The sequence below is a fragment of the Anolis carolinensis genome, chromosome 1 (assembly GCF_035594765.1).
Source record: "Anolis carolinensis isolate JA03-04 chromosome 1, rAnoCar3.1.pri, whole genome shotgun sequence".
In the NCBI taxonomy this organism is placed as follows: Eukaryota; Metazoa; Chordata; class Lepidosauria; order Squamata; family Dactyloidae; genus Anolis; species Anolis carolinensis.
Window position 1 is genome coordinate 303,960,138 of NC_085841.1, and position 13,555 is coordinate 303,973,692.

The 13,555-nt window shown below is 39.9% G+C and overlaps 1 protein-coding gene across 1 annotated transcript in view; it reads right to left on the reverse strand.

Annotated features, from left to right (window-relative positions):
• Positions 1-13,555, reverse strand: part of mybpc3 (myosin binding protein C3) — a 104,947-nt gene that overhangs the window by 65,824 nt on the left and 25,568 nt on the right. Inside the window, exons 7-9 of the mRNA XM_008105214.3 lie at positions 11,345-11,393; positions 6,963-7,007; positions 3,351-3,407 (exon numbers count right to left, since the gene is read on the reverse strand). Of these exons, the coding sequence (XP_008103421.2) occupies positions 3,351-3,407; positions 6,963-7,007; positions 11,345-11,393 (151 nt within the window). The remainder of the gene's footprint in view (positions 1-3,350; positions 3,408-6,962; positions 7,008-11,344; positions 11,394-13,555) is intronic.

Here is a 13,555-nt window from a genome sequence, read left to right on the forward strand (position 1 = left end):
AGACGAAATCAGTTAAAGGTGTCTTTTGTCCATGCATCAATGGACTAGTCACAGCATAGGGTTTTGTTGTTAGCAAGGTTTATGGATTCCCTCAAGTCTGAAAGACTGAGTCTCAGCATGCATAATTAACAACAACAACAACAACAACAACAACAACAATACTTTATTTATAAGCTGCCCTTTCTCCCTGAAGGGAGTATGAAAAGGGTTTTATTTCACAAAGTACCCCAACATATTTCAGTCAAGTATTTTTATGACTCCCTTCAAGGGCTATTAAAAGAAATGCTGTGCCGCATCAATGCATTATAACCATTTATTCAGATAGGATTTTAAAGATGAAAGTTTTAAAAATCAAATCGGAGGGTGCTGCGGTTTTAAATTTTGAATATATTTTAATGGATTTTAACTGTGAATGTTTAATATTGTTTATATTTAATTATGTGTTAGTGTTTGCATATTTGTATATTTTAAGTTGTATGCTAATGCTTTTATGTTAAGCCACTTTGAGTCTCCTTCGGGAGAGATAAAGCAGAGTATAAATAAACATATTACTATTAATAATAGACAGAATAAGTATCAAAAGTATATGTGTACGAATGACATCTACTAAATTGCACATACAGTCTGCCCTGCTTTAAATGGAATGTATGAAGGCAATCCCATATGATCAAAGGTCTAGCAAAAGGTAAGCACTCCAATAATGGAGAAAGAGTCTACACATGATTATGTACAGGTTGGGTTTTACACTAATCTTCACCCCTCTACAAGGAGGTAATTGTATCACTGCTGTTTATATTCAAAATATTGTAATCTTACTGAATTTCTAAAACATTGCGAATTTACAGTTGTTCCTCCACATTTTTAGTTTTGACTTTTGCAAATTCGATGACTCATGAATTTTAGTAAGAATATGCTCTCTATGTGACTTCAGTGTGACTCTCGGTCAACTTCCTCCATCCATGCTGGAGGACCTAGAGATTTCAAGAGAGAACGTCTCTCTAGGAATCTTTAGGTCCTCCAGTGTGATTCTGTAATCAGCTTCCAGTGGAAGAGTTGAAAGACTAGAAATTCCTATAGGGGCATTCCCTTAGGTAAAAAAATTGCAATTTCTTTATTTGCATTTTTTCACATCCATAGGAATTCTGTGCCCATTACCCCAGCAAATGTAGAAGTCTAACTGTATATGCTATTTATGCCACATTGTACTTTTATTGTATTCATTTTGGCATGCAATATGCTGATGCTCTAAGCATTAACAAACTACTACTAGAAGAAGAATGGCTGATCTTTCCCCTAGTGTGGTCCTGTTTTCCCACTATTTTGCATCAGATGCAGACATGATTTTTATAAAAAAAGAGCCAAAGCTACTTCGATTATGCTTTCTCACAGAGCTTGCTAAATACAAAAGAGGTTGATAAAATTGAAAGATTCCCCTTCTATTCATGGCTCCTGTCCCCGCAATTAGATCAGGAATTGGGCGTAGTTGATCGGAATTGGGCATACAAAATAAATATTTGGAGGGCCACATGCTGCCCATTCCTAACTGAAAACTGGCATGACTTGTAGAATTATATGGGTTGGGTTGCACATCAGATAATTTCAAAATATGTTCAGTTTTCATTGCCAACTCCATTTACTCTGTTACGCTTCTGTTTCTTCCTACAGGGTGATGAAATCAAGAGATCAAAACTACAGGCAGGAAGGGGTTCTTCCACATCACAGGTAATCCCACTTTAACTTCAATTTATTACCAATTGACTATTATCTTGCTGCAATCAACAAACTATGTTGTTCGATAGGTGTGGGAATTTTAGGATAATCCAGAGATTGTTGGGCTACAACTCCCAGCATTCCTTCCCATCGGTTGTGCTGGATAGAGTTGCTGGGAGTTGCACTGAGAAGTGTGCATGACCCTTGCTGTGAAAAGAGCACATCGGTTTGACCTTCATTTGGAAGATTTAAGGTGTTTCAAGCTGAACACACAAACGTAAGCTGCTGATGTGTTCTCAACATGTGTGGAAGAGGAGTTAAAAATAGCTGCATACGTCCCAGTGATCGCTCCTTCCTATCCTATTACCCTGATTGATTTGAACCAGTCAGCTGTCACCTTCTTCAAGGTCTTCCCTCACCATCCCATGTAACAGCAAAGTGACAACTGTTCCCTTCCTTCTGACCTCTCTCTGGCCTGTGCCACCTGTATGTCAATGCCATCTGTTTAGATTTCCCTGCCGGAAAATAAAAATCCAGAATAATATTAAATAGACTTTTCTCATTTTCAGCATGCGCCTCAGAGAGTGTCACTCACTGATTCTAGTAGATGAGATTCAGCAGATGTGACTTGAGGGACTCTTTACTTCCAAGAAACCTCAAATATGCCAGAAAGCCAAGCTCTAGCACGGATAGGTCTGCCTTCTAACTCAAATATAAAGCTTATGGCTAAGATGACACTGTGGAAAGAAATAAGTAATCTTTTGCATAGGTTCAGTGTCCCTTGCATTGTTGAATGCGCATCAGATGCAGAGAAAACAACACTCCTAGCTGAACAGAGGCTAAATGCTGGCTGTTAAAATGCATCACAATTCTTTATATTAGTCGGGATGCCATACACTAGTTTGACTGGACTTTTATCTAGATTCAAGCCAAGAAGCTGACTCTCAATTGGAACATGATCTGGATCAGCTTCCAAGATTTCATTGAAAACCTCATGTTTCTAGTTCTTGTAGAATGTATGGGGCAAAATAGAGGAGCACAGTTCTTGGAAATTGTTTTGAAAAATCAAGTCTACATTTCAGATAAGGTGCAGAAAATGCTGCTTTCTGCACAAAAAAACAAACACACGATTTGTGCATAGTAAGTCCCAAATTGTGAAGATCCTCATTAATCCAGGATTCTTCTCGACATGCAAAAATATATTTATGACATTTTTTTTGGAATATTTTTAATATATGTTCCCTTTATACTAAAAGGCTGGTACAGCTACAATGCAAGTACTCTTCCTGGATCCAACCTGCAAGAAATAATAATAGAGCCACACTTGACTGTGTTTGCCTGTTCATATACTTGTTGACTCTTTTACCTTATGTGCAGCTCCTATCTGTTCACAATCCCATTTCCTATTGGACATCTGGCTCCTTCTACCAACCGATATACAGTCACAAGACCCTATCGCGAAGGGCTGAAGGCTGTGCTGTGATAAATTTCTATAGTGCTTTGGATATAAAAATCACTTGGATTTGTAAGAATGGGCATTGCATAGATGATGTTAGACATAGGAAGTGTACCTTTATGCAATGATAATAGATATTTTTCAATTTGGGCAACCCAAGGACATGGGAAATTTGCACACCCACCTCTTTCTCAGCAAGGCACTGAAATCCACCTCTTTGCCTTCTTCGTGACCATCCACACTGTGCAACAAAGCAAACAACATAAGACATAAGACAGCGAACCATATAGGAACAGAATTCAGTAAAAGAAGAAGAAAACATAGTATCACAAAAAGAAGTGGATGGTTTGGTGAAGGCCAAAACATTCTTCCCTGCCTTCCAATGAATTTTCCAAATGATTTTAAACTCGATTGTCTCCCACCATAAAAGGCCACATGTTTGGTAATATAACATCTAGCTGATCTAGAATGACCTTTAGTCTAAAGACAGAAGTGGTAAGCATTTGACTCTCACAATATTGTTCAATAGTAGCTCCCACCATCAATTATCATTGACTGTGTTGACTGTGGTTGATGGGCACTGGGGAATACAGTTTTTTTTTTCAGTTTATCCCCCCCCCCCCCAAATTTCCAATTCAGTTTATTTCAGTCTTTAAGAATATTATGTTAGGTTTCCTTGAAGAGTTGTATGTAGTTTTCCTAACACATTCTTTTTTTGCCTAATATTTTGGTAAGAATAAATCTTCGTATAGTGTTATCTATAAAAACTGCTTACACATGTTGGCATTCACCACTTTTACTATTGAATGCAGGCTTATATTAGCAATTTCTTTAAACAGACATTTTCCTACATATTGTAATAGGAAAAAATGAATGGCAGAATCTGGTGTACTGTGAATTTCAAAGTATAACTCAGTTCCAATTTGTGTATTAATCAAAGATTTTAAAAAATTAGTACTGTCCCGTCAAACAGACTTGTGTGAATCTATTATTATGGATAAAACACAGGTCTTCCATGTTGTAAGTCACATCCACACCAAATGCAACAGGTCATCCTACACTGACAGCAGAGAGAAGGAAGAAACAAGGAAACAGATGCCTGCCCGGGACTCAAAATATGCCTCATGAAAACCACTGACTGTTTATTTTATTTTTTTGCTTTTTCGTTGTGAGAATTTATGGAGGAAATCATATAAAATGTCTCATTTCATTGCACTTACTAATCTATCAGACAAGATTCTTTCTCTTTACTGCAGCTGTTATTCCACAGCTAAATATTAACACTATGAATGAGTTTACTGAATGCAGGAGTGGACAAATGTTGAGGGTGAAATTTTTGCCTCCTCCCCACAAAGCAAGCTGCATCACCATTTATCTCTCTCTATATATACACATAATAAAGGTGAAAATATGTATGTGTGTATGTGGCAGAGGTGTCTATTTACACAGACAGACTCCTGCCTTCACAAACTGCTTTAACCCACCGTGCTGAGGAGCTACCAAAGCCCTCCCTCCAAGGACATTGCAGGTTACAGTGAGCCACATCTCAGTGGTCCTTTCTCTTTCCATTGTTGTGGAATTTGCATGACCCCACCCACTGCCTCTCCCTTAACCCTTTCCTATTCTTTTCTATGGCACATAGCAACTGAACATACTAGAGAGGGAGGTTTAGGGAGAATCCAGCATTATTTATAGGAGTTGTAGGCAATGGGATGTATAGTTCACCTTCAATCTAAAAGAACTCTGGACTCCACCAATGATGGACTTGTTCCAAACTTGGCACACAGAACCCCCATGACTAACTTAACCTACTGGAGGGGTTTGAGGGGAATGACTCACCATAGTGGGAGTTCTAGTTTACCATACAGCCAGAGAGCACAGTGAACCCCACCAATGATGCACCCAGAGCAAACTTGCTCAACATAACAAACTTTAAGTACTGATGGAATTTCTCGGGGTTAGCCGGCATGATGTCAATTGTAGTTAATCTACAACCTTATGCATTTTGTACAAATTAAATACTGACTTTTTCAAATTACTCAGTCAACATTAGGTACCCAAGCTAGTTTATACTAAAAGGGAAAATATGATTGCATGAATGCATGTATATATGTTTGTATGTATGTATGTGATTTCCAAGATGGCTCTCACATTCAGAGAGCCCCATGATTCCCACTAACAATGAATCTGAACCAAACTTGGCACACATACCCCCCCCCCCCCCTTGACCATCTTTAAGGACTGGTGCATTTTGGGGGGCAATGATAGTAGACAATGGGAGTTATAGTTCACCCATATGCGAAGAACACTGGAAATGATGGATCTGGACCAAACCTGGCACACAAACCTACCATGACCAACTTTAAGTACTGGTGGAGGGGTTTTTTTTGGGGGGTGGGGTGATTGGTCATGGATTATGGGACTTGGTTCACCCATATGCAAAGAGCACTATAAACTCTAACGATAATGGAATTGGACCAAATTTGGCACACATACCCACCATGACCAACAGAAAGTGCTGGATGGGTTTGTGGAGGATTGACCCTGGACGATGGGAGTTACAGTTAATCCTCATCCAGAGATCACTGTGAACTCCACCAACAATTGATCTGGACCAAATTTGGCACACATATCTATCATGACCAATTTTGAATACTAATGGAGCATGGGGGGAATTGACCCATAATTATGGGAGTTGCAGTTCACCCACATCCCAATGCATTTTATAGTGGGTCCATTCATAACATCTAAAACCAAACAATGTCTATTTTTGATATTTTCATTAGAAAATACTCAACTGAGGCATTACTGAGTACCCAAGCTAGAATTTTATATGATTGAAACTGGCACATCAGATTTCATTTTCTGCAATTTTTAGCAGTTTTTTGGAGCTGTTTTTGAAATGTTTGGGGGACATGTGGGGATGTATGTTGGGAAAAAAACACTGAATTTTACAGTGGTTTTAATACATTTTAGTTGTGGTTTTTGAATCTGGGAATTTGTGGGCTTCTGGGCAACATACCCAGACTGACAAACAACTTTATTACAACAGTATTCTCCCCATCATTGTTGCTCCGCAAATAAAGATGGACATAAAGGCAGATGTTTTTAGAAAGGAATATTCACATATTAATTTTTAGTGAGTTTTGTAATTCCTTTCTGCTTTTGACTGTTGCACTGGAGGTAGGCCATGGCAGAACTGATTAACATAGAAAGGCATATATTTTGCATCAATAATTCTGTATATTCCTACTCTGTGTGTAATTTTGTAAACATTTAATACATTTACTGTGACTCACCTATGCATTTTAAAAATAAACCTTTATTTTTATAAAAAAAAATTTAAAGAAAAGATAATTGAAAATTAAATGTGAAGAATAGGGGTTTGAGTTATCAGAATTTACTTCATTGTCAAATAGCCACACTGTAATATCATCCTAACCATGAAAGCTTCACTAATTTTGGTGATGATTATTTCCAAGTTGAGGTCAAGATCAGAAAGAAGATAAAATCAGCTGAATGTCATGTACACACACAGAGCATGAAATCACCATATTACATAATAATGTGTGTCCAGCACATAATTTTTCACTAAATAAAAATGTTTCTTTATGATGCCGTGAATAGGATTGATTTGTGCTTTTCTTAGGAATTTAATAAGCATATGTTCAGAGTTTTGATTATGAAAAATTATACATTTAAAACGGACCACACATTTAGATTCTTTTTTTCAAGACACTGTTGACTCTCAACTCATAATGAAGACTAAAGCTGAATTCTGGTCAATAATGAATACCTGGAGAAGGCTGAAGTCATCCGTCTTCCTCCTCCTACCATGCTCCTGAAAGAGTCACAAACACAGTTTTCACCACTCTATCCAACTCGTGATCTACAATTTCCAAATTAACCAGAAAATGTCAAATGACTCTAAAAGCACCAAACTGAAAAACCAACTGCACTGGTGTATGTATATTAATATATATTTCCTTTCTGAATGAGCTCTGTCTGGAATTTTGAGAAGACAGTATTTACAGTCCTGCTACACATTATTCTAAAGCCTAAGTAGAAATCACATGGCTTGGGGGGGGGGGGGCATGAGAGGGACATTTTTGCCACCCCAGAGCCTTCCCCTAACTTTAAGATTTCTTTTTGCTGTGGTTGCAAAACATAAAAAGAAAAGAAAAATGGCAGTATCACAGTGACAAAATCAACTGGAAGTTACCCTGATGTAATCCTCAGAGGCCTAAATGCAGAGTGAAATTGAAATTGGAAATGTCTTAACTGAGAAGATGCATTGCACTATGAAATGCTTCTCTCCCATTCTTATCTGTTAATGTGCTGCTCATACGTGCATTTGTATCAATTTATTGTGATTTCAGATGTAAAAGGAGGTAAAATCTAACTACATGTGGTAACCAAGGACTACTGGTTTGTAAATTAAAGTTAAGGAGGCTCACCTGTCCAGTTCAGGTGAAACTGTTCAGGTTGTGAAACATCTACAGTTGGTAGATGAATTTGATTGCTTTCCTCTATCCTCTCTGTACCTTTTTCTGTTTATATTTTTTCTATCTTATACTATGCATGCTAGTTTGTAAATCAATGCCCATGAATAACTTTATCTTTAATCTATACAATCTAATGAAAAAATAACTGTTTTGCTTTTACCACTGGTATTGATCATCATAATAATCACCATCATTATCAAACCTGTTATTGTCTCTATTGCAAGGAGGCACTTGGATTCCATGCTTGTCTGATGATTTCCATATCAGTTTGCTAGTGAGTTTCCAACTGAGTTTTAAAGGAGCCATCCAAAGTACTTAACCTGATTTGAGGGTAAGTGTCAACAGCTCTTTAAAACAGATCTATTCAGATTAACATCAACTGCATTCACCATTCCACCAACATGGAAACTATCAACTGCTGGTGGAGAAAGCAAGTGGAGATGGGATTGGTATAACAGCAGGCAAGCGCAGAAGCAGAAAAATGTGTTGTAAGAAGATTAAAAAAAGACTATAAGAATGTGAGAGGAGCTGCATCTTACAGCACTGGAAGTTCTTAGGTTCTGATCCCTTCATTATCCATCTTAAAACAGAGCTGATTGTTTTGCTTTAAGAGAAGCAGCCATAGCTGTTCATTCAGATTCCATCATCACATTGAGTTACAGAGAAATCCCACAATTTCTTCCCTTCAACTGCTTTAAGTCCTCATTCAAGAAATGACTAAAACTTCCCACAGCCCTAAGGTAGCTGGGGTGGAGCATAACAAAGTCATCTCCCTTGTCCACTAAATGTTTAAGAAAATGCTCTTAGCTATGGGGTGGTGGTGACAAATTTATTTCAAAATAAATGTGTGAGTAGATTGGAGTTCCCCACAAAATGGTCTTGGGGTTCACATGCATCCCATGGAACACATTTGGTGCACCCTCAATTTATGGTGATATCATGCTCTCCATCATTTCACAGATGAAACCTGGGGCATGTTCAGCCAAGCAATACCTGTGTTTGGTCAAGACATCAACAATTATTAATGAGGGAGGAAAGGCAAGCTAGAAGAAGCTGCAGCAATTTGCTTTAGCCTGGACCTCCGGGGAAGGACATGATTCTACCCCCTTCTCTGCTCCCCATCAAGTTAACTGGATCCCACTCAACTGGACAGCTATTGGCCTATTTCCAATCTCCCCTTTTTGGGCAAGGTCGTGGAACGTGTGGTGGCTGCAGAACTCCAGGCATTCTTGGTAGACACTGATTTTCTAGATCCGGCACAGTCTGTCTTCAGGCCGGGGCATGGTACCGAGACAGCCTTGGTCTCCTTAGTCAATGATCTATGCTGGGAACTGGACAGGGGGAGTGTGTCCCTGCTGGTTCTGCTGGACTTCTCAGCAGCTTTCAATACCGTTGACCACGGTATCCTTCTGGGTCGCCTTGCCGGGATGGGGCTCGGAAGTACTGTTCTGCAGTGGCTCCGGTCCTTTCTGGAGGGTCGTTCCCAGATGGTGTCACTGGAGGACACCTGCTCGGCCCCACAACCTTTGTCTTGTGGGGTCCCACAGGGCTCTGTATTGTTCCCCATGTTGTTTAACATATACATGAAGCCGCTGGGAGAGATCATCCAGAGTTTTGGGGTGCGGTGTCATCTGTACGCAGATGATGCCCAGCTCTGTCACTCCTTCCCACCTGCTACTAAAGAGGCTGTTCAGGTCCTGAACCAGTGTCTGGCCGCTGTGTCAGACTGGGATGAGGGCGAACAAATTGAAATTGAATCCAGACAAGACAGAGGTCCTTCTGGTCAGTCGTAGGGCCGAACAGGGAATAGGGTTACAGCCTGTGTTGGACAGGGTCACACTCCCCCTGAAGACACAGGTTCGCAGTCTGGGTGTTCTCCTGGACTCATCGCTGAGCCTAGAGCCCCAGGTTTCAGTGGTGGCCAGGGGAGCATTTGCACAACTAAGACTTGTGCGCCAGCTGCACCCGTACCTTGGGAAGTCTGACTTGGCCACGGTGGTTCACGCTCTGGTTACATCCTGTTTGGACTACTGCAACACTCTTTATGTGGGGTTGCTTTTGAAGACAGCCTGGAAGCTCCAACTAGTACAACGGGGGGCAGCCAGATTAATAACTGGGGCAGCATACAGGGAGCTTACCACCCCCCCCCCCCCGCTAAGCTAGCTCCATTGGCTGCCGATATGCTACCGAGCCCAATTCAAAGTGCTGGTTTTGACCTATAAAGCCCTAAATGGTTCCGGCCCAATTTACTTATCCGAACGTATCTCCTCATATGAACTGGCCAGATCCCTAAGATCATCTGGAGAGGCCCTGCTCTTGGTCCCACCTGCCTCACAGGCACGGCTGGTGGGGACGAGGGACAGGGCCTACTCGGTGGTGGCTCCCCAGCTGAGGAACACCTTCACCACAAATATCCGACAAGCCCCAACCCTTCTGGGTTTCAGAAAGGCCATGAAAACATGGCTGTGTGCACAAGCTTTTTACGAGTAATAGGATAACGTCGACATGGTCCGATTGAAGGCTGAAGCATGAGGTTTTTAGACAAATGGATCTAATTTACATATGTTTTAAATGTTATAATGCATTTTAATGATGTATTTTTATAGTTTTAATTGATGATATGTACTGTTTTTGTTTTATTATTATGTTCTTGGCATTAAATGTTGACAACTGTTATAAGCCACCCTGAGTCCCTTCGGGTGAGAAGGGCGGGGTATAAATTCTGGAAATAAATAAGAAAACTGAGTACAAACTAGTTTTGCACTTTGAACTCACTTGCAGCAATTGAACTAAGCTGATGACAAATGGGAAAAAGGGGACAAAAAGAAAGTAAGACATTGAAAATTAGCTGAAAAAGGTGATATGATAGAGGAGTAACCAACTGGGACTATTTTGATTTTACAAATGCCTGTCCAGGTTATTATTCCTTGTAGATCAGATTCTATATTTTGACAGAATACAACAGGTCATCAGTATCTGCTCAGGTTTGTTTTCAGGACCCCTCATGAACACAGAAATCCATGAATGCTCAAGTCCTTTGAAATACACTGTCATAGTAAAATGGTGTTTTTGGCATTCTCCTGACATTAAGTTTAGTCATATCTGGCTCAGGCAGTTGGTGCTCATCTCCATTTCTAAGCTGAAGAGCTGGCGATGTCTGTAGACATTTCCAAGTTTATGTGGCTGGCATGATTGCATGGAGCACCGTTACCTTCCCGACAGAGCAATACTTATTGATCTCACATTTCCATGTTTCGAACTGCTAGGTTGGCAGAAGATGGGGCTAACAGAGGGAGCTCCCCTCGCTCTTCGGATTCAAACCGCCAACCTTTTGGTCAGCAAGTTCAGCAGCTCCCGCTGCACAACCGGGAGCTCCTCAAAATGGTGTACTTGGTATAAATGGCAAAATCAATGTTTTCTTTTTAGAATTAAAAGAATCAAATCATAGATGGTTGAATCCATGGGTGCAGAATCTGTGAATACAGGAGGCTGTTTGTTTTTCTTGACCCAGTGAATTGTATACTTCAATTTTAGATTTCTACCATTTCCAAATATTTAAATCAAATTTCAAAATGTAGAATCATTTAAATGTTGTGTCTTCTAAATAATGACAGAGAGAAACCATTTTGTTCCATAGTAAATGGTCAATACAAATGTTTGTGATGATACTCACGACCGTCGGAATGCTGATCGGATGTCCAAGTCACCTGTTGTGGGTGCTTCTGTGATGGCATAGATTACAGTTAAACAAAAACATAATATATTAATGATTCAAATATATTTGTAAGTTAGGCAACAAATAGAAACCCATTACACTTTCCATAGAATTTACTAACCGACACTTCTTTTCCCACTGACACTTCATTGTATATAACACTTTGGTTATACATTTGGAGAATGAAGTTTCACACAATAACTTGAGATGAGGGAAGGGAAAGAGAGAAACCTGGATTTTATCCCAAAACCAAACAATTATTAGCAAGCAGTTTTGCTTTCAGTACTTAGTGTATCAGGGCACTGAAATGTTGAGATTGATTATTTTGATGGTGATGCCAATGACTTCAAATTTATCCCACAGAAATTGATATTCAGGTGCTTCATAGTTTCAAAATGTATGACTCACCCAGCTTCTGTTGACATAAAAATGGATACTGACAAAGCAACGGAACATTCTGTTTTTTATCGTTGCTTTTACAGAATACAGTGTTCCCTCACTTATCTCAGGGGTTAGGTTCCAGGATGACCCGCAATAAGTAAAAATCTGCGAAGTAGGGACGCTATATTAATTTTAATATTTATACATTATTTTAGTAGTTATACAATATTTTAAGTCATTATCAACCAACTGTGTGTTGATAAATTTCCTCCTCCTCCTCCTCCCATTGCTGCTTAGGCTCCTTTTCTTTCCCTTTGGCTTCTCCTTCCTCCCTTCCTTAGGCTGTAAATTGCAATTTTTTATGATTTATAATAGTCTTTTAGAGTTTGTTGAAAAACTGCAAAACAGCGAATCCGCGAAAAGTGAACCGCAGAGTTGTGAGGGAACACTGTACTTGATAAACATTGTGTTGTACAAAGGGTTATTGTAACACTTTGAGACAAAGTGAGACTCAGTCTACGAAAGTTTATGTTATAAACATCTTTCTTTCAGTTAGTTTTAAAGATGCTACACTATCCCTTTGCAAACTGTTCCAGACTAACATGGCTATGTCTTTGCACTGGGCTGTATAAGTTGGGTTTTTGTGTACCTTCTAGTAAAATTCTATAGTTATTGTTTCCAAACTGGGTGCATCTAGACAGAGTAGTTACTCTGATTCTGATATGGAGTGGGCTATTCTGGATCAGTATCAGTAATAGCTTGAGAGCTGCCTGCAGGCTACTCTGTTGGGCCCCGAACTGGCCTGGCAGCTGCATGCCAGCTGCACAAGTGAACAGTACAAAACCAATTCAGTGCCACTCACCTGCCACCCATATCTTGCTCCATGTAACTCCCTTAGTGGTGCCCGCCAGGAACCAAAATGGGAAAGGACACTCCTCAATGCTTGGAATGACCACATCTGGCACGCCAAGGAGACAAAGATGGAAGGAGGGGAGTAATCTTCCCCTCCTTTCTCTTCTCCCCCTTCCAATCTCCTCGGCATGCTGGGCATTGTCATTTCTGGTACTAAAGTGTGTTCCCCACCATGTTGGTGCCCGTTGGGCATTGCTAAGGAAGGTTTGATGGTGTCATCTCCTCTCCCTGGACTTCCTGGTCCTTGGGAAAGCTGAATGGTATACAATCAACTGTGCCACTTACTGAATGGGAAGTGGCACAGTTGATTACATGGAGGTACCATTATTATGATTATGTTTATAAAATTCAATAAATAAAAAGAAATGACATCTGCATTAGTGACAGAATTATAGAATAGGCACTTTAAATATAATGCACTTCATAAATGTGTGACAAAAATGTGAGTTTCTGTAGATTTTTAAAAGATGGTTAGAAAAAAGAATGATAAATAAAAGCCCAATACGCTGCTGAAAAGAAAAAAACCTAGTCTCAAAGTAGCTGCATATTCTGGAGTTTTGGAAAAGCTCCTGAGTATCTAGTGACTTCAGGAAAGGAGATCATGGCCATATTATACCAAATCAGCTGCAGAGCTGATCCAGTATACCTGTGCCATAAACAGCTAGTTTCATCTGAGCAAGTGTGCATACAGATGGCAGAGGGTTTTTCCCCCCTGCAGCTTCTGCATCAGCACCTTCCCTCATTCCCTTCTAGGTGGTGCTGTCTGCCTATGGAAAAGTTGGACAATCATATTTCTGGTTTGCTCAGGATCTTTCCTTCTGGTTCTGTCCAACGGTGCTGAACTAAGAGATTCCTTTAGGCAAACATTAGGTCACA